The 21,655-nt window shown below is 42.0% G+C and overlaps 1 protein-coding gene across 1 annotated transcript; it reads right to left on the reverse strand.

Annotated features, from left to right (window-relative positions):
* Positions 1–1,081: 1,081 nt before the first annotated feature.
* ZNF556 (zinc finger protein 556) lies at positions 1,082–20,869 on the reverse strand. Its single transcript, XM_058728414.1, has 5 exons — positions 20,667–20,869; positions 4,504–4,630; positions 3,378–3,561; positions 1,717–2,954; positions 1,082–1,469 (listed from the first exon to the last, which is right to left on the reverse strand). The coding sequence occupies exons 1-4, from the start codon at positions 20,667–20,669 to the stop codon at positions 2,033–2,035; spliced, it is 1,236 nt and encodes a 411-aa protein (XP_058584397.1). The 5' UTR covers positions 20,670–20,869; the 3' UTR covers positions 1,082–1,469; positions 1,717–2,032.
* Positions 20,870–21,655: the final 786 nt, after the last annotated feature.

Genomic DNA, 21,655 nt, shown 5'->3' on the forward strand with positions numbered 1-21,655 from the left:
TGCACAACTCATATGGAAACAGTTAATTGAATATTTCTCATAAACACTGAAGTTGTTCAACCAAAAAAAAATTCACATTGTGTCTAATCACACATAATCGATCTTAATAATGGAACATATCCTGAGGGATTGGATTTAGTGCTGAGTAACAGAAAACCCACACCGTCTACCCAATATGTCAGTAATGCTAATTTATTTTATAGAAATACTGGGTCAGGACAGCTGCTCAATGATGCTGTAGGGAAACACAGTCCCATATGTTCTTATGGATGCACTGCTGCAGACACACAGAATCATGAGAAGTATTAAGAGAATGAGATGTTCACTATACAAATCAGACTTTATATGAATATGTTAAGATCTAGGGAAAAGGGGTCAGAGCATTAGATGAGATCAACAGCCATGACATCCTAATCAGTGGCCTGGTGGACAGTCTAGGGCTTTCAGGAAAATGCAAGCTGTAGACATCTGACCGTGGATGTGCATCCATGCTGGAAAAGCTGGTAGGGTGTCTGTAAAAGCCTACACCTCTGACAAAGTAGAAGTCACGCAGCTCGTATTTGTTTTGAAGGTGCTTTTGATTGGCAAGGCCGGCAATCAGGAAAATAATCTGGAGATGATACACACAGAGTCCCTACGCATCTGTCTATCTCCCTATAGAGTGGTGGCTCAATAAACTGAAAAGCGCTTCTTTCAAATCTCATGCAAGCTCATTACAGAATTCTATCATGGAACCATATAGAGAAAGCATCCTGGGAAGTGGTAGTTCCTAGCCCTTCCTATGTTGCGAGGACACATTCCAAGAGAACCATATCTGCCTCTAGATTTCACTGTCTTCTTCGTTCAAATGTATTGCCCACTTCCTAACCAGAAGCGAGGACAAAGAGCATACAGCAACAGATGGAAATAACAATTCATACGAAACTATACTCTTGCAAGATCTCTGCATACCTATAAATTTCTAGCCAATTACATATTCACAAATTTGCAAGCCAGCAAAATGGAATAATGGAATAACGATCCTCTGGCAAAAAAAAAAAAAAAAAAAGGTGTTGAGAACATATACCTTATGATGTAAGTAAAGAAGCGTCAACTTTAAGTGTGAAGTTGTAAGTTCTCTCAGGAAGATAGTAAAATGGAATATATGTATGTAATGGGAAAGTGATACCCAGCTTGGAACATACTTGGCCAGTAAGAAAATCCAAACGAATACCAATGTCACATTAGTCTAAAGGCCCCATACTTACAGAACAATTTAAAAACTATATAAAATTAAACCTAATGCATATTTAAAACACATCAACCACCCGTGGGTGAATCACACTCCAAATGGATGCAGAAATATTAACTGAATTCATGAAGGGGGAGAAAACCTATAATATATCAAAATTCATGTACTATGTAGATGTACTCAGAATACTTGAGAATTTTCATCTCAATGTTTAGTTGAAAGAGACATGGAGGGGCGCCTGGGTGGCACAGTCGGTTAAGCGTCCGACTTCAGCCAGGTCACGATCTCACGGTCTGTGAGTTCGAGCCCTGCGTCAGGCTCTGGGCTGATGGCTCAGAGCCTGGAGCCTGTTTCCGATTCTGTGTCTCCCTCTCTCTCTGTCCCTCCCCCGTTCATGCTCTGTCTCTCTCTGTCCCAAAAAATAAAATAAACGTTGAAAAAAAAATTTAAAAAAAAAAAAAAAAGAAAGAGACATGGAAATTCACTTGCCGGAGGTCCACGTTAAGGATGAGATACTGAGCACTACTGTGTAACTTTTATAATATTTCTCTTCTGGTGTGGATTTTCCAAACTGTTTTACATGAATTAATATGCGTTAGGTTTTCTTATATTTAGAAACTTTCTTTTGAGAGTTCTCACATGACTATGAAACGCTTTGAGACAACTGAAAGCTTTCCCACATTTTTCACACGTCTGAGGTTTCTCTCTAGTCTTTATCCTTATGGTTTTAGAAGGATTGGGACCAACTGAAGGCTTTCCCACATTTTTCACACTTAAAGGGTTTTTCTCTAGTCTGCATTCTTACATTTTTGGAAGGATGACTGAAAGCTTTCCCACACTGCTTGCATTTATGGGTTTCTCACCAGTGTGCTTTCTGTCATGTTTGTGTAAGGATGAAGACCAACCAAATGCTTTCCCACATTTTTCACACTCATAGTGTTTCTCTTCAGTCTGCGTTCTTACATTTTTGGAAGGATGAGGGCCAACTGAAGGCCTTCCCACGTTGCTTATGTTTACACATTTCTCTCCAGTGTGCATTCGGACATGTTTGTGTAGGGATGAGGGCCAACCAAACGCTTTCCCACATTTTTCACATTTATAGGGTTTCTCTCCATTGTGAATTCTCACATGTCTCTGAAAGGATGTGAGCCAACAGTAGGCTTTCCCACACTGCTTACATTCATAGGGTTTCTCTCCAGTGTGCATTATCATATGTACTCGAAAGGATTTGGGACAGCTAAAGCCTTTCCCGCACTGCTTACATTCATAGGGCTTCCCACCATTGTGCATCATCACATGTACGCGGAAGGATTTGGGGCAACTGAAGGCTTTCCCACATTCCTTACATTCATAGGGTTTCTCTCCAGTGTGACTCCTTATATGTCCAGTGAGGGAGTGGGAACGAATAAATGTTTTCCCACAAAGTTTACAGGCATAGGGTTTCTCTCCACTGTGAGTTTTCACATGATTCCTTAGGTAGGAAGAACAACTGAACGCTTTCCCACATTCCTCACACTGATACAGTTTGCGTCCAGTATGACTTCTTTTGTGCCTCTTAAGGGATGAACGATGCCTGAAGACTTTTCCACACTGAATGCACTCATACAGTTTTACTCCAGTAGGCGTTTTCTTGTACAGCTTAAGACTTGGAATATGGTTGATGGTTTCTCCACATGTATAACCTTTGCTACTGTCACAGAGTCTCTCCACCATATGATTTCTGCTAAAAAAAAAAAAAATGGAGGGGGCACATTATTAATGGTTTGTGTATTAATTATTTATTAATATTTGTTAATGAGCTCGAGGATTACATTTCTACCATTTTTCTGTCTAAATATAGGTTTTCTGTCCTGTCGGAATTAGTTCAAGGTGGAATAAACTAAATGCTCTGAGAATGGGCTGAGGCACAGCCCGTTACTACAACAGCATTTCTCATATGTAGGGTTCCCTGGTCATTGTTTTCCACCAAATTATCTTTCAAATGCTTAATGTCTGAGTCACATGAAGGAAAAAAAAGGGAGGGAATGATTTGTGAATAAACAAATCTGGAGCTAGGTTTATGGGTCTCTTGTTTTTGTTTTTTTAATTTCATGAAATAGTAAGATTCTCTACCGGGATATTGCATTTTCTCCTAAATGCAACTCACCTCAAATGTCTCCCCTGGTTGTTGTGCTTATCTTCAACGCACTGGTCTTCCCAATTTTCTCCAAAAAGGGAGGTCCAGGAATCATTTTTTGTGAACCTTGCTATTTTCTGCTCATTGGATAATTTGTCTCCAGAAATAACCTGCTGAGAAGTGGACCCATTGGTTCTAAGTTGATTCTCATCATCTAAAACAAAACAGTGAATAAATCTTATGAAAAAGGCAACTGTGAGAAAAGAAATACATTCAGGAGTTCAGTGTTTCAAAACTTAATTTTTTTTTAACGTTTATTTATTTTTGAGACAGAGAGAGACAGAGTACGAATGGGGGAGAGTCAGAGAGAGGGAGACACAGAATCTGAAACAGGCTCCAGGCTCCGAGCTGTCAGCACAGAGCCCGATGCGGGGCTCGAACTCACGGACCGCGAGATCGTGACCTGAGCCGAAGTCGGCCGCTTAACCAACTGAGCCACCCAGGCGCCCCTCAAAACTTAATTATTAAGAGACACAAAAGGGGTTCCTGGGTGGCTCAGTTGGTCAATTATCTGATTCTTGATTTCAGCTCAGGTCATGCTCTCACACTTCATGGGTTCAACCCCCACACTGGGCTCCACATTGTCAGTGACAGAGAACACTGTTAGTGTGGAGCCTGCTTGGGATATTCATTCATTCTCTCTCTCTCTCTCTCTCTCTCTCTCTCTCCCTCTCCCTCTCTCACTGCCCCTCCCTGCTCATGCATGCTCTCTCTCTCTTAAAATAAATAAATAAAATTAAAACAAAGAGGCACAAGAAGTCAAAACAGTAGGCAATTTAATATGCACAGAAAAAAACACAAGGTTTCAAACAACAAGCTTCTCCATGCCCACAAAGTGACCCATGGGTATATACACATACTGAGGACAGTGAAGAATGCTGTCTTTTAAACCAGAAAGGAAGAAAAACACAGATTAATATATAGATTTTTACTGTCACTGAGAAACCGTTAGATTCTAGGTCTGTGACGGCTGTGATCACGCCTGTCTTATTTTCCAATGTGTCTTCCTTCCGCATTCCAGATTTTGAAATGGGCTTAATGAATGAGAAATAGTTGTTATCAAAATAACTAAGTGAAGGATTGATGCCACCCTCACCTACTGTGACCAGGTTCCTGAAGGTTTCTAGCATCACATCTTTGTAGAGCTTTTTCTGAGCAGGTTTCAGCAGGGCCCACTCCTCTTGGGTGAAGTCCACAACCACATCCTCAAAAACCACTGAGTCCTAAAACAAACCACAGATGTGTAGGAGAATGGGTAATACAGGGGAAGTGGACTCAAATTCACAGGACGTTCCAACAAGATTCTATGGTCTCCCCACATCTAATCTACATCCACACTCACTTTCTGTATCATGGTCTTAACACACCACTAATACATTGAACTTGTCCCTCTCTCCATTTGTACTGTGACCCTTCCTGTGTGATCCCTGCCTTTTCACAGAGTCTAGAATAGTCCAAAACACATTGGAAAAGTTAGAGAAATGCTATACAAATTAAACAAATATTTCCATTTTATGACCACCAATTCCTTGTGACAAAAACTATTTCATCTGTCTCCTTATTGCCCACCGCATTGGTCACCACTGCGTAGACCCCAAGTTCAAATTGAAACGGGATTCTTTTTTTTTTTTTTAATTTTTTTTTCAACGTTTTTTATTTATTTTTGGGACAGAGAGAGACAGAGCATGAACGGGGGAGAAGCAGAGAGAGAGGGAGACACAGAATCGGAAACAGGCTCCAGGCTCCGAGCCATCAGCCCTGAGCCCGACGCGGGGCTCGAACTCACGGACCGCGAGATCGTGACCTGGCTGAAGTCGGACGCTTAACCGACTGCGCCACCCAGGCGCCCCGAAACGGGATTCTAATAAACAAAAACGCACTGAAGTTTTTCCTTCATTTCCCCTCACCAACGAGAGGCCCAAGGTGGAAACCCAACTTGCAACGTGGGCCAGCCGATCCTGTGTCTGGATGTACTCTAAACAATTCAAAGTAGATATGTCCAACTAGGAGCATGAAGACATTTTTCCTGGAGAAATGCTAATATTAACTTATATGTGTATTTTATGTATATCATTTATCACAGAATCAGTTGCTACTCTTTCTTCCTTTGTGTGCCCTTGAGACAGAAGAGGTATTGAGAAAGAGGAGGAAAGAGGAAGACAAGATAACTCAGAAGGAGGGAAGAAGGCATGAGAACTTAGACCTTTCCATAATACCCACATTCATAAATCTTGGTGTCGGTATGCATTAATTTTGAGTACACACACACACATGTGCACACTGAGGTTCTAAGATGCCAAAATAGCTCTTTCCACCCAAGATTGCTGGTGCCTTGATCTTGGACTTCCCAGCCTCCATACCTGAGAGAAATACATTTCTGTCATTTCTAAGCCACTCTTTGGTGTTTTGTTATAGCAGCCTGAATGGGACAAAGACACATAGCCAGAGACTGGAGAAAAGTGAGATGGGAAGTAAGTCAAGAATGGTGGGGAGTGCTGGGAGGTTGGGCCCATTATCTTGTGGGGAACTAGTCAGATTCGATTCTGTGAGAAACGTGGAGCTACTTCAGGCTTTTGCACAGAGGGGTGGTCTCCTCTCTAGCTTTAACGATCCATCACTTGTGTTGAGACTAGACTATGGGGAATGGATGTAGAGACCAGAACACCTGTTAAGAAAATAAAGCCATAACCGGGTGAGAGGAAGGTGGGTCAGCCAGGGTGGTCACAGTGGAATGTACAGGGGAAATATTGGGAAGGGCTACAGATTCCTGATGGACTGAAGTTGGGGCAAGACAGAATGAGAGGAGTTGATGACGCTGATTATGTCTCACAATAAAAACTGAAATAATGGGGGCGGCTGGGTGGCTCAGTCAGTTAAGCGTCTCCCTTCAGCTCAGGTCATGATCTCATGGTTCCTAAGTTCAAGCCCACATTGGGCTCACTTTTTCCACATGGAGCCTGCTTCAGATCTTCTGTCCCCCTCTCTCTGCCCCTCCCCCACTTGTGCTCTCTCAAGAACACAAATAAAACATGTAAAAAATCTCAAAAAAAAAAAAACAAAACCAAAACCCTGGAAAGATGGAGTTTCCATGAACTGAGATGTAGAAGGCCATATGTAGACTAAGGTCTTGGGGAGAGGATGAGAAGTTCCTAACAGGCAATACCAACATGGGAATAACAATAAGACATCCGAGTGGACACATGCATTAATAATGTCTTCAGGAGCACCGGTCAGAATGGCAAAAATTTGAAAACACCCAAGTAGCCACTAGTAACAGAGTTAATAAATAATGGTGGCGTATCCTTGCAAGTGAATACAAGAGAGCAATTAAAGGTTAATTAACTATTATTACCACACAGAAGACTGTAAAATAACTTTAAACAAAAGGAATCTTACCTAAAATCTTACCTAAAATCTACACTGCGATTCCATTTACATGCAACGTGGGACATGCAAAATTAGAGTATCTTTATTTAATGCTGCATACACAGGTGCTAAAAAAACGGACACTGCCTTCACACCATTCAAGATATTGGTTACATCTAGAGAGTGAGGAGGGTCACTGGGAATCGTTTCCAGTGGGGTGTCTGATGTCAAGCACTGTTTTAGCTCTAGGGCTGGATCTTACTTCACAGGTGTTTATTTTTTATTATTGCTATAGACTGTCCAATATGTCTTATGTACGTTTCTGCATGTATGTTATACTTTGCAATGAAACATGGTAATCAATTAACACAACTTACCTGACATCATCTTAAGAATTATAGAAAATGATTTTATACTGTTCAACAGAAACACATGAAAAAAAACTCATACTGCAGAGGAACCAATGGTAAGACGCATAGCCCAATAAAGAGCATAGTGGGCGGGGGGGCGGGGAAGATTATTCAAAAAGGAATATATAGGGGCCCCTGGGTGGCTCAGTCGGTTAAGCATCTGAGTCTTGATCTCAGCTTAGGTCATGACCTCACAGTTTGTGAGTTTGAGCCCTGCGTTGGGCTCTCTGCACTGGCAGTGGGGAGCCTGCTTGGGATTCTCTCTCTCCTGCGCTCTGCCCCTCTCCTGCTTGCATGCGTGTGCATGCGCATGCTCTCTCTCAAAATAAATAAACTTTTAAAGAAGGAATATATAAATGGTGTGAAGTTTTTCTACCAAAAAAAATGTGCAAAACTGAGTCCCCCTTGCCTCACTCCTGGTCAACACTACATGAAAAAGCCAATCCAGTGCCACAAGAAAATAAACAAATGTGCAGAATTACAAAAGAATAAAAAAGATCACTGTTATCCTTAGCACTAAGAAGCCTATGCACAGGACCCTGACAGAACAAGAACCACAAAATAAGATTTTTAGCACGATTCTAGAATAGATACACAGGACGAAAATAAAACTCATCACCTTTCCATTTCATAACAACATTAAGTTGGAAAATTCATGTCAAAAAGTGAACACGAAAGCCATCATTTCAAGCCTCTGGAAGCAATCCTTACTAAGGACGTACAGCTGAAGAAACAGGTATTCAGGAAACTATGCGAATTCAGTACCAGAAATTAACAGTTTGGTGTTTGAACCAAGACCACTCCTTCTCTCCCTAGACTTCCTTTTCTGACTGCAGCCAAGAACACAGGACCCCGGTCCACACGGCTCCCAGACAGAAAAGGAGGCCGTCAGCATTTCTCATCCTGCCCCAGTTAGCTGCTGCTGAGTTTAAGCTCCAAGCAAGTGCAGTCGACAGGAGGGCCTCTCCACTTCTGCCAGCCCCCGCTTGTAGAATGGGGGCTCTACAGTGGGTACAGGGGATGCTGAGAATACTGGGGACCTGATTGTTCTTGTTTTGCCTAAGGCGGAGGTTCCGCACCCAGGAGAGGCAAGGTGAGAAGTCATCAAGCAAATGCTCTTCCTCCACTTAATGCTCAGCTTTTTTTTTTTTTAACACGTATTTATTTTTGAGAGACAGGGCATGAGCGGGGGAGGGTCAGAGAGAGGAGGGGACACAGAATCCTAAGCAGGCTCCAGGCTCTGAGCCATCAGCACAGAGCCCGACGCGGGGCTTGAACTCACAGACCGCGAGATCGTGACCTGAGTCAAAGTCCGACGCCTAACTGACTGAGCCACCCAGGTGCCCCAATGCTCAGCTCTTAAAGTGGACTTGTCACTCAGATGGAGGTGTGCCATTGTCCCCACTTCAACGCAGCCCTCTGGCTCAGAGATTCTTGACGAGGAGGAAACGCAGGCTGTAAAACAGATAGCTCCTAGTCTTTCCCCCCAAAGAACTGACTTCATTTACAACAGAACATGGAGATTCCCAAGCCTGAGGTTGCTCTCAAAAACAGTGGAAGTTGCAGTGAAAGGCAACAGGGAAGAGATTCAAGATACGGCAAAACTGTGGTCCTCTTGTTTTCAGGGGACAAATAGGGAAAGAGGAAGCTGGGAGGAGCCCCTCAGGGATCTGAACGATCAACAAACACTAACCTGTGCAGCCATTCCTTCAAAGCAGTCCAAATTTGACTGGATTAGTCGATAGAGCAATGTACGCACCATGGCATGTTCAAAACAATAAAAGAGTCAGCCTACAACTAGTGGAGATTAACAGCTAACAGCGGTTGGTCAAGAAAGAAATGAAGAAAACCCTGCCAACACTACTGCCATCCCAGGGTGACTGAGGAGAAACATCAGAGGCCTACCTCTGAAGGGGTTGGGAGGAGAGTGAAATAGACTTGACTAAAATAATCCAGCCAGTCACCAAGCAAACACAAATAAACAACAGTCAGGAAGCCCAGAAGACAGGGGCCAGTACCCAAAGTTGCTACAATATATTATCTATAGTGTCCAGTTTCCAACAAAAAATTACAAGGCATGCAAAGAAAAAGGACACTGTGACCCTTACAGCAGAAAAATAAGCAGGGGTCGGGGGGCACCTGGGTGACTCAGTTGGTTAAGCGCCCGACTCCAGCTCAGGTCACGATCTCACAGTTCCCAAGTTCAAGCCCCGCATCAGGCTCTGTGCTGACAGCTCAGAGCCTGGTGCCTGCTTTGGACTCTGTGTCTCCCTCTTTCTCTGCCCCTTCCCTGCTAGTGCTCTGTCTCTCTCAAAAATAAATGAAAATATTTTTAAAAAATTGTTTTAAAAAAGAAAAAATAAGCAGGAAACAGAAATAGCAAACAGATGTTGGTTTACAGAAGGGTTCAAAGTAACTATTATAAATATGTTCAAAGAACTAAAGGAAACAATGATTAAAGATGTAAAGGAATATATGATAACAATGATGCACCAAATAATGTCAAAAAGAGATCGAAATTATTCTAAATGAACCAAATGAAAATTCTGGGGTTGAAAAGCACAATAACTTTCATATCCCTTGCCTCTGGAGACATGTTCAGTAAGAAATTGCTATGGCTGAGGTCAAACAGGTTGCTGCCTATGTTTTCCTTTATGATTTTGATGGTTTTGTCTCAAATTTAAGTTTTTCATCCATTTTGAATTTATTTTTGTGTATAGTGTAAAGAAAGTGGTCCAGTTTCATTCTTCTGCATGTGGCTGTCCACTTTTCCCAACACCATTTGTTGAAGTGACTGTCTTTTTTCCATTGGATATTCTTTCCTATTTTGTTGAAGATTAACTGGTCTTCATACAGTTGTGGGTCCATTTCTGGGTTTCCTATTCTCTTCCATTGATCTATGTATCTGTTCTTGTGCCAGCATCATACTGTCTTGATGACTACAGCTTTGTAACATAGCTTGAAGTCTGGAATTGTGATGCCTGCAATTTTGCTTTTCTTTTTCAGGATTGCTTTGGCTGTTTGGGGTCTTTTGTGCTGAGCGTGGAGCCTGCTCAATATTCTCTCTTTTGCCCTCTGCCCCTCCCCGCTGCTCATGCTGTCTCTAAAAATAAAAAATAATAATTAAAAAGGAAATGCAGGGGTGCCTGGGTGGCTCAGTCGGTTAAGTGGCCGACTTCGGCTCAGGTCATGATCTCGCGGTCCGTGAGTTCGAGCCCCGCATCGGGCTCTGTGCTGACAGCTTGGAGCCTGGAGCCTGTTTCAGATTCTGTGTCTCCCTCTCTCTGACCCTCCCCCGTTCATGCTCTGTCTCTCTGTCTCAAAAATAAATAAACGTTAAAAAAATTAAAAAAAAAAAGGAAATGCAACAGATTTCTATCGATTTCATATCGTGCAACTTTGCTCAATTCACGTATCAGTTCTAGCAATTTTTTGGTGGAGTCTTTTAGGTTTTCTACAGAGTATCATGTCATCTGCAAACAGTTAAAGTTTGACTTCTTCCTTGCTGATTTGGGTGCCTTTTATTTCTTTTGGTTGTCTGATTGTACTTTCAGTACTATGTTAAATCAACAAAACTAAAAGGCAGCCTACAGAACAGAAGATATTTGCAAACGATAAAGGGTTAGTATCAGATAAAGATCTCATAAAGGGTTAGTATCCAAAATCTATAAAGAACTTATCAAATTCAACACCCCAAAAATAAATAATCCAGTTAAGAATTGGGCACAAGACACGAACAGATATTTTTCCAAAGAAGACATACAGATGGCTAACAGACACATAGAAAGATGCTCAACATCACTCATCACCAGGGAAATACAAATCAAAACCATGAAAAGATACCACCTCACATCTGTCAGAATGGCTAAAATTAACAACTCAGAAAACAACAGATGTTGGCAAGGACGTGGAGAAAGGGGAACCTTCTCACACTGTCGGTGGGAATGCAAACTGGTGCAGGCACTCTGGTAATAGTATGGACGTTCCTCAAAAAGTTAAAAATAGAACTAACTGGGATGCCTGGGTGGCTCAGTCGATTGAGTGTCCAACTTGGGCTCAGGTCATGATATCACAGTTCATGAGTTTGAGCCCCACATCAGGCTTGCTGCTCTCAGCGCATAACCCACTTCGGATCTTCTGCCCTCCTCTCTCTCTGTTCCTCCCCACTCACACTCTCTGTCTCTCAAAAATCAATAAAACATTAAAAACAATTTTTAATAGAACTACCCTATGACCCAGCAATTGCACCACTAGATTTTTACCCAGAAGATAGAAAAGTACTGATTCAAAGGGGCACATGTAACCCAAAGTTTATAGTAGCATTATCGACAACAGCCAAACTATGGAAACAGCCCACACGTCAATCAACTGATGAACAGATAAAGAAGATGTGGTATAGCTTCAGCAATCAGACAACAAAAGGAAATCAAAGGCATCCAAATTGGCAAAGATGAAGTCAAGCTTTCGCTTTTTGCAGATGACATGATATTATACATGGAAAATCCAATAGACTCCACCAAAAGTCTGCTAGAACTGATACATGAATTCAGCAAAGTTGCAGGATACAAAATCAATGTACAGAAATCAGTTGCATTCTTATACACTAACAATGAAGCGACAGAAAGACAAATAAAGAAACTGATCCCATTCACAATTGCACCAAGAAGCATAAAATACCTAGGAATAAATCTAACCAAAGATGTAAAAGATCTGTATGCTGAAAACTATACAAAGCTTATGAAGGTAATTGAAGAAGATATAAAGAAATGGAAAGACATTCCCTGCTCATGGATTGGAAGAATAAATATTGTCAAAATGTCAATACTACCCAAAACTATCTACACATTCAATGCAATCCCAATCAAAATTGCACCAGCATTCTTCTCAAAACTAGAACAAGCAATCCTAAAATTCATATGGAACCACAAAAGGCCCCGAATAGCCAAAGTAATTTTGAAGAAGACCAAAGTAGGAGGCATCACAATCCCAGACTTTAGGCTCTACTACAAAGTTGTCATCATCAAGACAGCATGGTATTGGCACAAAAACAGACACATAGACCAATGGAATAGAATAGAAACCCCAGAACTAGACCCACAAATGTATGGCCAACTAATCTTTGACAAAGCAGGAAAGAACATCCAATGGAAAAAAGACAGTCTCTTTAACAAATGGTGCTGGGAGAACTGGACAGCAACATGCAGAAGATTGAAACTAGACCACTTTCTCACACCATTCACAAAAATAAATTCAAAATGGATAAAGGACCTGAATGTGAGACAGGAAACCATCAAAACCCTAGAGGAGAAAGCAGGAAAAGACCTCTCTGACCTCAGCCGTAGCAATCTCTTACTCGACACATCCACAAAGGCAAGGGAATTAAAAGCAAAAATGAATTACTGGGACCTTATGAAGATAAAAAGCTTCTGCACAGCAAAGGAAACAACCAACAAAACTAAAAGGCAACCAACGGAATGGGAAAAGATATTTGCAAATGACATATCAGACAAAGGGCTAGTATCCAAAATCTATAAAGAGCTCACCAAACTCCACACCCGAAAAACAAATAACCCAGTGAAGAAATGGGCAGAAAACATGAATAGACACTTCTCTAAAGAAGACATCCGGATGGCCAACAGGCACATGAAAAGATGTTCAACGTCGCTCCTCATGAGGGAAATACAAATCAAAACCACACTCAGATATCACCTCACGCCAGTCAGAGTGGCCAAAATGAACAAATCAGGAGACTATAGATGCTGGAGAGGATGTGGAGAAATGGGAACCCTCTTGCACTGTTGGTGGGAATGCAAATTGGTGCAGCCGCTCTGGAAAGCAGTGTGGAGGTTCCTCAGAAAATTAAAAATAGACCTACCCTATGACCCAGCAATAGCACTGCTAGGAATTTAACCAAGGGATACAGGAGTACTGATGCATAGGGGCACTTTTACCCCAATGTTTATAGCAGCACTCTCAACAATAGCTAAATTATGGAAAGAGCCTAAATGTCCATCAACTGATGAATGGATAAAGAAATTGTGGTTTATATATACAATGGAATACTACGTGGCAATGAGAAAGAATGAAATACGGCCTTTTGTAGCAACGTGGATGGAACTGGAGAGTGTTATGCTAAGTGAAATAAGCCATACAGAGAAAGACAGATACCATATGGTTTCACTCTTATGTGGATCCTGAGAGACTTAACAGAAACCCATGGGGGAGGGGAAGGAAAAAAAAAAGGTTAGAGTGGGAGAGAGCCAAAGCATAAGAGACTCTTAAAAACTGAGAACAAACTGAGGGTTGATGAGGGGTGGGAGGGAGGGGAGGGTGGGTGATGGGTATTGAGGAGGGCACCTTTTGGGATGAGCACTGGGTGTTGTATGGAAACCAATTTGACAATAAACTTCATATATTGAAAAAAAAAGAAGATGTGGTATATATGTACAATAGAATATTACTCAGACATCAAAAAGAATGAAATCTTGCCATTTGCAATGACCTGGATGGAGCTAGAGTGTATTATGCTAAGCAAAATAAGTCAGAGAGAGACAAATACTATATGATTTCACTCATATGTGGAAAACAAAACAGATGAACACAGGGGAAGAAAGGGGAAAAAAAGAGAGAGGGAAGCAAACCAGAAGAGACTCTTAACCACAGAGAAGAAACTGAGGGTTGGTGGATGGAAGTGCGCGGTGGTGGTCTAAATGGGTGATGGGCATTAAGGAGGGTAGTTGTGATGAGCACTGGGTGTTATATGTAAGGGACGAATCACTAAAGTCTGCAGTTATATGTTACTATATATGTTAACTACACAGGATTTAAATTACAACTTGAAAAGAGAAAGAAAGAAAGAAAGAAAGAAAGAAAGAAAGAAAGAAAGAAAGAAAGAAAGAAAGAAAGAAAGGAGGGAGGGAGGGAGGGAGGGAGGGAGGGAGGGAGGGAGGGAGGGAAGGAAGGAAGGAAGGAAGGAAGGAAGGAAGGAAGGAAGGAAGGAAGGAAGAAAGAAAAGGCACAATAACTGAAAAAAGGCATTGGAGACACTCAACCATAGATTTGAACTTGTGAGAGAAAGAACTACAAAGTATGTTATTCCATTCACATGAAACGTCCAGAATAAGAAATTCTCAAGAGGCAAAAAGTACCTTAGTGGTTATTTATGGCTGGGAGTAGGAAGGAAGGTGATAGATAAATGGTCTGAGGTTTCTTTTGAGATGATGAAAATGAACTAAAGTTGACTCTGGTGAGAACTATGAATAAACAGACCACTGAATTGTACACTTTAAGTTGGTGAATTTTATGGTATGTATAGTATGTAAATTACATCTCGGTAAAGGTCATTTTAAGCCAGCGCATAATAAAGAATTCTAATGAAGGGTATAAAGGGGCGCCTGGGTGGCGCAGTCGGTTAAGCGTCCGACTTCAGCCAGGTCACGATCTCACGGCCCGTGAGTTCGAGCCCCGCGTCAGGCTCTGGGCTGATGGCTCGGAGCCTGGAGCCTGTTTCCGATTCTGTGTCTCCCTCTCTCTCTGCCCCTCCCCCGTTCATGCTCTGTCTCTCTCTGTCCCAAAAATAAATAAAAAGCGTTGAAAAAAAAATTTAAAAAAAAATAATGAAGGGTATAAAAAGATTCTAATGGACAAAAACCTTCAACTCTATTGGATAATATCAAAAAGAAACATGGCACATGTTCTTTGAAAGAACTTAATGCCATGAGGATGTCAGCTCCCCCAAAAGAAACCCGTAGTAGTCTTTATAAAGTTCCATTAAATCCTCAGACCTGATTTTCCAGAACTTCACAAAAACAACGTCTCAAAAGTTTAAAGTTCTCCAAAGAACAAATGTCCAAAAAAGGGGGGAAAAAGTTTCTTAAGAACACGATAGGGGCTTTCCAAATACATGAAGGAATTTGAAACCACAGTAATATGGCCAATATGTTATTAGTAGAGGATAAACCAATAGATTCATGGAAAGGGAAAGAATCCTGAAGAGACCCTATGCATATGGAAATTCGATTAATGACAGAACAGGCATTGCAAAGCAGTGGCAGAAATGCTGTACACTTTAATATACAGGTCAGGGAGAAATTAGCATCCAACTAGGAAAAATGCTTGGTATTGCCATCTAGCCCATGGGCAATAATCAATTTACTCTAGATTTAAATGCAAAAGACATAACTAGAACTCTTTCAGAAGTTAAAGGGAAAGGTTTTTATGATGTAAGAATAGGGGATTTTTTCTTAAATAAAATGTTTAAGTATAAAAGATTATTATAATTAAAATTATAACCATAAAATGTTTACATATAAAACTTTCCTTAATAAAAAGAGTAAGCTATAAAGGAAGAAATTGATGATTACAACCCTACTAAAATTAGGAAACTGAAAAGGTAAACCACAATTCGAGATAAATATACTTGCAACACATACAAATATAAAAATGTGTGTGTAAAGCAAAACTAAATAGTCAAACAGATGAATGAGAAATCACAAAATGGTTAAAACATGTATCACAAAAGATGTAAGACTACATATGAGAAAAGAGTCAACCTCGTTGTCAGTTAGCAAATAGAATAAAATCTTGTTTCATACCAAGAAGGGCAAAAATTACTAAATGAGATCATGTCGGGTATTGATGGTCACATGGAACAAATAAGCAGTTATGTACAGATGTTTGGAGAATCAACTGGTACATTCCATTGGAATTTCCTAATAAATCTGAACTTGGCCATGATCCACAATCTAGAGATTTTCCTCCAGTATGTCGTAAATGTACCATGCATGTGCACTCGTACACTGGAACAAGACTCATGGGAGTGGCATTTTTCACAAAAGCAAAAAAAAAAAAAAACAAAACAAAACACTTCAAAAACCCAAATCCCATAAGCACTGGAATGGAAGGAAGAATGATGGCAGTTTCACACAGCAGCATATATGAAACAAACTGAGGCAAAGAACCCTGGGAAGCCTTTTCAGTGTAATTCCGTTAATATTTATTTATTCAAAGTCCCAAAGGGATAAAAGTAAGCAGAACACTGCTTAGTAAAAAAACATAAAAGGTAAAGGCATGAAGATTAAGCAAAGAAACAAACAGTAGTTACCTATAGGACAAGACGGTCATTTAGGGAGAGTCATGTCAGGAGTCTCTACCCAAGACCGATTTATGAATCTAGATGGTGAGTCTATGGATGTTTACACCATGATTAGTTTTAAAACGTCCAATAAAACTTTGTATGTGTGCCAAACACGATAAATTTCATCATAAAACTTAAAGCATCAATTAAGGTTGGAAAATTATATGCTTTTTGTGTGTTTGCTTACCATGTAACATGAAAAAATTTGATTAATGAACTCTAGTAGAAAAATATTACATGCAGATCGATTGCCTAATTAGAACTGGTTGCATAAACTTGAAAATCAAAGACATCTATCATTGCTACGAAAAGGTCTGCAGAATTAGCAATAGAACAAATAAGAAAAGTGTGCTGCACGTGTACATCATGTCACCTTTCCTAGAACAAAAGAAAAACTCTTGCACTTTTAATCGTTTTTATAGAAAGAAACACTGACAAAAATGCACAAGAAATCATTAAAACTAGTTGTCTGAAGGTGGCTGGGGCAGGACTGGCATGGACCACAATATGCTGGCAGGGGATTGTCTTAAGTTAGATTTTCAATGTTTTACAGATTTTTTAACCTTTGCATCCATTATTTACTTTACAGAAAGAGAAATCTATATCAATTATATTTTGCTTTTTAATGGTTTTTATTTTTATTTGGGAACCACTTTTCTATATAAGAAGTTATGTTAAGATTTAATCCTGTGAAAATTAATAGAGCAAAGTCTCACTAAAATGGAGTGGAGAGAAAAACAATGATAATAAATGAAAAAATAAAAACCCAAAAGAAAAACAAAACAAAATAAAAGATAAAATGGAGTCAGGAGACCAGAAGGGGTAACCACACCACTCCACGTCAATTACAGGAAAGAACTGTCAATTACAGGCCCGAGAGATGTCCATTGCATCTCCTATAAGAAATTGACTACCCCTAGGGGCGCCAGGGTGGCTCAGTCGGGAAGCCTCCGACTTCAGCTCAGGTCATGCTCTCATGGTTGGTGAGTTCCAACCCCTTGTTGGGCTCTGTGCTGACCTCTCAGAGCCTGGACCCTGCTTCGGATTCTGTGTCTCCCTCTCTCTCTGCCCCTCCCCTGCTCACACTCTTTCTCTGTCTCAAAAATAAATAAACATTAAAAAAGAAAGAAAGAAAGAAAGAAAGAAAGAAAGAAAGAAAGAAAGAAAGGAAGGAAGGAAGGAAGGAAGGAAGGAAGGAAGGAAGGAAGGAAGGAAGGAAGGAAGGAAGGAAGGAAGGAAGAAAGAAAGAAAGAAAGAAAGAAAGAAAGAAAGAAAGAAAGAAAGAAAGAAAGAAAGAAAGAAAGAAAGAAATTGACTACCCCTAAGGCACCTGGCTGGCCCAGGCAGTCCAGCATCAGACTCTTGATCTTGGGATTGTGAGTTTGAGCCTCACGTTGAGCAAAGAGCCTACTTACAAAAATCTTAAAAATGAAGTAAAAAATAAGAATGGAGGATCCTTTACAGAAAATGAAAAGAAACTGACTACCCCTATAATTCATCAAGAAAAAACTGCCATCAACAACTCAGAGAAACTATTATCACCCTGAACTCTTGCCTTTGTCCAATGGACTTTTGTCCAAAACAATCCCTCCCAACTTCCTCCTTGTCCATAAAATAATGTTGTTCTTTTGTTTGTTGGGTGTGCCTAGGGTTTTGCTGTCCTCGCAGGTCCCAAATTGCAATTTTCTATATTCCAAATAAATCCATTTTTGCTGATAAAATAACTGACTTATTTTTAAGGTTAAGAATCGCCTGAAAGTTAAAGTTTATGAAAATGAAATATCTCAAACATCTTTACAACTAAAATGACAGGTGACACCATCATTATTTGCACTTCCACTCCATCTCAGTTGAGGAACTATTTTCAAAAATGAGTAGAATACTTTGCACATCAGGGGTTTGGATCCAACCTATTCAATGCACTAGGATTTTCAAGGATTTGCACATCCAAAGGTAATTTTCCTCGTATCAATTAAAATAAGAATTGTCTTGGGAATAGTACATTTGAAACTTCATAACTCTATAGAGACAATCACTGATATAAAAAATTATGGGAAAAGTGAAAAATTAACCTGAGAGTTTAAATACACCCATCTCCTATCTGGAAGTCCTCTTGTCAAAAAAAAGGAAGAAAAATTCTGTATGCTTTCAGAATTCCCTTCTATTGTATCTCTCAATCCATTTCTACTCACCCAAGAAAATAAAAATCTTACAACACTCAAATAGGGAAATAAAAAGGCCAAAGTTTTAGGGAGACTGGAGTTATATGGCAGCAACATTCAGTACAGAAATCAGAAGGGATGAAAATCAAACATTTCCATTGGCTCAGATAGAGCCACTGACTTATCCACCATTCCCAAAGAACACCCACCAGGTTCAGAAGGTGAAACACACCCACAGGCTTGGGGTCCAGAACCTCACTGCAGAAATACCAGCCTTCTGCTGGATCAGTCCCCAGCGATGGAGATAGGGTGACCTGAGCAGACACAGGGATGAACTCTGGAGCTCCACACACCCTCCACTCCCCTCCCTGCGGTGCGGAAACGCTCCCTCTCCAGGCTTCAGTTCTCACTAACCAGGCAACTCTTGGCTGGAGCCAGTTTAAAGTTCTAAACCAAATGAACCCCTAAATTCATAACTCTTTCTCCCCCAACCACGCACATTTTTCAGTGCCCTGCAGCATTTCTAGGTACACACATTCCTCTTGCGGATGGTGAGCACAGAAGAGAAGCTCCAGAAAAAAACCATTTCATTCTCTCTCTCTCTCTCTCTCTCTCTCTCTCTCTGGTATCTCATGATTGGCCTTACTTAGCTTGGAGTCACTGGGTAGGGCCCCTATCCCCACTCGAGGTAGTCACTCTTGTTGGACCCTATTGATTTAAATGACACAAACTCAGTGTTTGAGGAATCCGGCAACATCACTCAAACCCAGTGTTTATGTATAAAGGAGAGGGAAGACTCAAGAAGAAAACCCACAATGGGTCTAATGACTTTTTAAATGACTCAGGAAGAAAACCCACAAGTATCTGTTCCTTTCGGAGAAAATAAAGATGTCACTTTATTATTTCCATGGGAATAAAATGCTTTATAAACAATCACATTTCAACAAGTGATGTAAATTTCACGAAATAGGATTTAGCATTAATCTCTGAAATCCAATAATACCAGACAGAATAAAATTATCGACAGTCATAAATTCCCCACCCAGTAAACAAAAAATAGCTGACATTTTGGTGAGCCTTTGTAACTCACCAATTAATAGGCCAAGCTTTTGTGTGTGTGTAAATGCATTCATTTTTATGCATTTATAATGCGAGAGAAGCTTTCTCTATTTCTCTTAGATTCTTTTCCCCAGTAGCATCCTCGAGGCTAAGCCCTGGAACTCCATTTGTCGTCACCAAAAAGAAAACAACAGATGTGAGAAACTTAACCACACATGCTCGAGGAGAGGGGAAAAAAAGGCACAAAAGAATTTTTAACAAATGGTATGTAAGACTAGATCTTTTTATTATGATTTCTGAACTTGAACCTTCCCGTTTCTTTGGAATTATTTTTATCTAATCTTTCTATTAATTAAATGTATTTTACATTTACTGACTAATCTCAGGCTCGAATAACCAAATAAATCTTTGCAAGGTGACGGACTCAGGGCGGGGCAGTGCAGAACGGGAACACTGAGATGACTCAAGGGTCAAGCACGGCCATCCTACCACGTGGGACATCCACCCCCCAACACCTGTTCTCTGAAATGCTCGCTGAACAGCCTCCCAAAGGGCACTGGCTCCTGTCCCACTGCGGGTCTGCCGTGCATTTTGCTTTGCAGGTTGCAGCACCAACTCACTGGGTTTTCTTTGTCCTTCGGGTTTTTCATCCTTCACCGTGAGAATCCAGGGGGCAGGAACCATTCCTCTCTTCCCTTCCATACCAGCATCTGGTCAACTGACAACTAAGGTCCCTCCAGGAAATGAGAACTGGGGTCGGGGTCACCTAGGGATCCAGGACATACCAGAGGATCTCTCCGAGCCCAGGACCCCAAGCAGGTCTCCCCACACTCCTCACTCGTCCCCTAAGGCTCCCTTGTAGGAGGAGCTAACTCCGGGCTGAGATTCCCCGACCCCCGGGTGGATAGCAAGCTGTGCTCAGCTGGTCACCCCGGGCAGTCCTGAGAACCCCAGACCCGCGCGGGGATGGGACAGGACGCTGGGACCCAACCCCGCGGCCAAGGACAGAAACTCGGGTCAGAACCTGGAGAGGGGTTGGGGAGAGAAACCCGGGCCGCGGCCACCTCCAGACGGTACCGGCTGTTGAACCAGCCCCTCCCGGTCTCGGCCGACCCCGCGCACTCACCATCTCGCGGCCTCGCTGCAGGCTCTCCTGGCGTCCTCCCCGTGGCTCCACGGCCCAGGCAGGTGAGCGCGACGCCGACCCAGACACCTGCAGCCGCACGGGGCAGGTGCACACTAGCGCCTCTGGCGGTCTGAGAGCCCAGCCCACACGGCTGGGAGCCCGCCCGCGGTTCTGATTGGACGGTGCTCCGAGACCGCGGACCCTGATTGGACAGGGCTTGCAGACCCCGCCCCAGCCCTCCCAATCAGATCATCCACCACCCTCGCCCCAGGGCCCCTGACGGGACGATTCAGCACGACTGCAACACGAGTGGCTGGCCCCTTCCGGCTGGTCACAGTAGGGACACTTGGGCACACGTAGAACCAGCTCTAGTTCCCCCAAGGACTTCGGCGTCTTCCCGCAGGTCTGTGGCACCTCCTGTTTCCAGACTCCCATTTCCCCACCGAGCAATACCTCTCTGTCCAGAGAAGGAGGGGTGCCCAATCCCGGCTGGGCTGGGACAAGACAGGACAGGAGGCCCTCGTGTCCTCCAGGGGTCAGAGGTTGGCTTGGGACTGCAAGGTCACCCTTGGGTCTGTGCTCTTTAAGAACACAGACATTTGGGGGCGCCTGGGTGGCGCAGTCGGTTAAGCGTCCGACTTCAGCCAGGTCACGATCTCGCGGTCCGTGAGTTCGAGCCCCGCGTCAGGCTCTGGGCTGATGGCTCAGAGCCTGGAGCCTGTTTCCGATTCTGTGTCTCCCTCTCTCTCTGCCCCTCCCCCGTTCATGCTCTGTCTCTCTCTGTCCCAAAAATAAATTAAAAAAAAAAAAAAACGTTGAAAAAAAAAAGTTTAAAATAAAATAAAATACCAACATCATGGGGACACCTGGGTGGCTCAGTGGGTTAAGCGCCCCAACTTCAGCTCAGGTCATAATCTCACAGTTCACGGGTTTAGGCCCCGTGTCGGGCTCTGTGCTGACAGCTCGGAGCCTGGAACCTGCTTCGGATT

This window comes from Neofelis nebulosa, chromosome 4, assembly GCF_028018385.1.
Source record: "Neofelis nebulosa isolate mNeoNeb1 chromosome 4, mNeoNeb1.pri, whole genome shotgun sequence".
Taxonomy (NCBI): domain Eukaryota; kingdom Metazoa; phylum Chordata; class Mammalia; order Carnivora; family Felidae; genus Neofelis; species Neofelis nebulosa.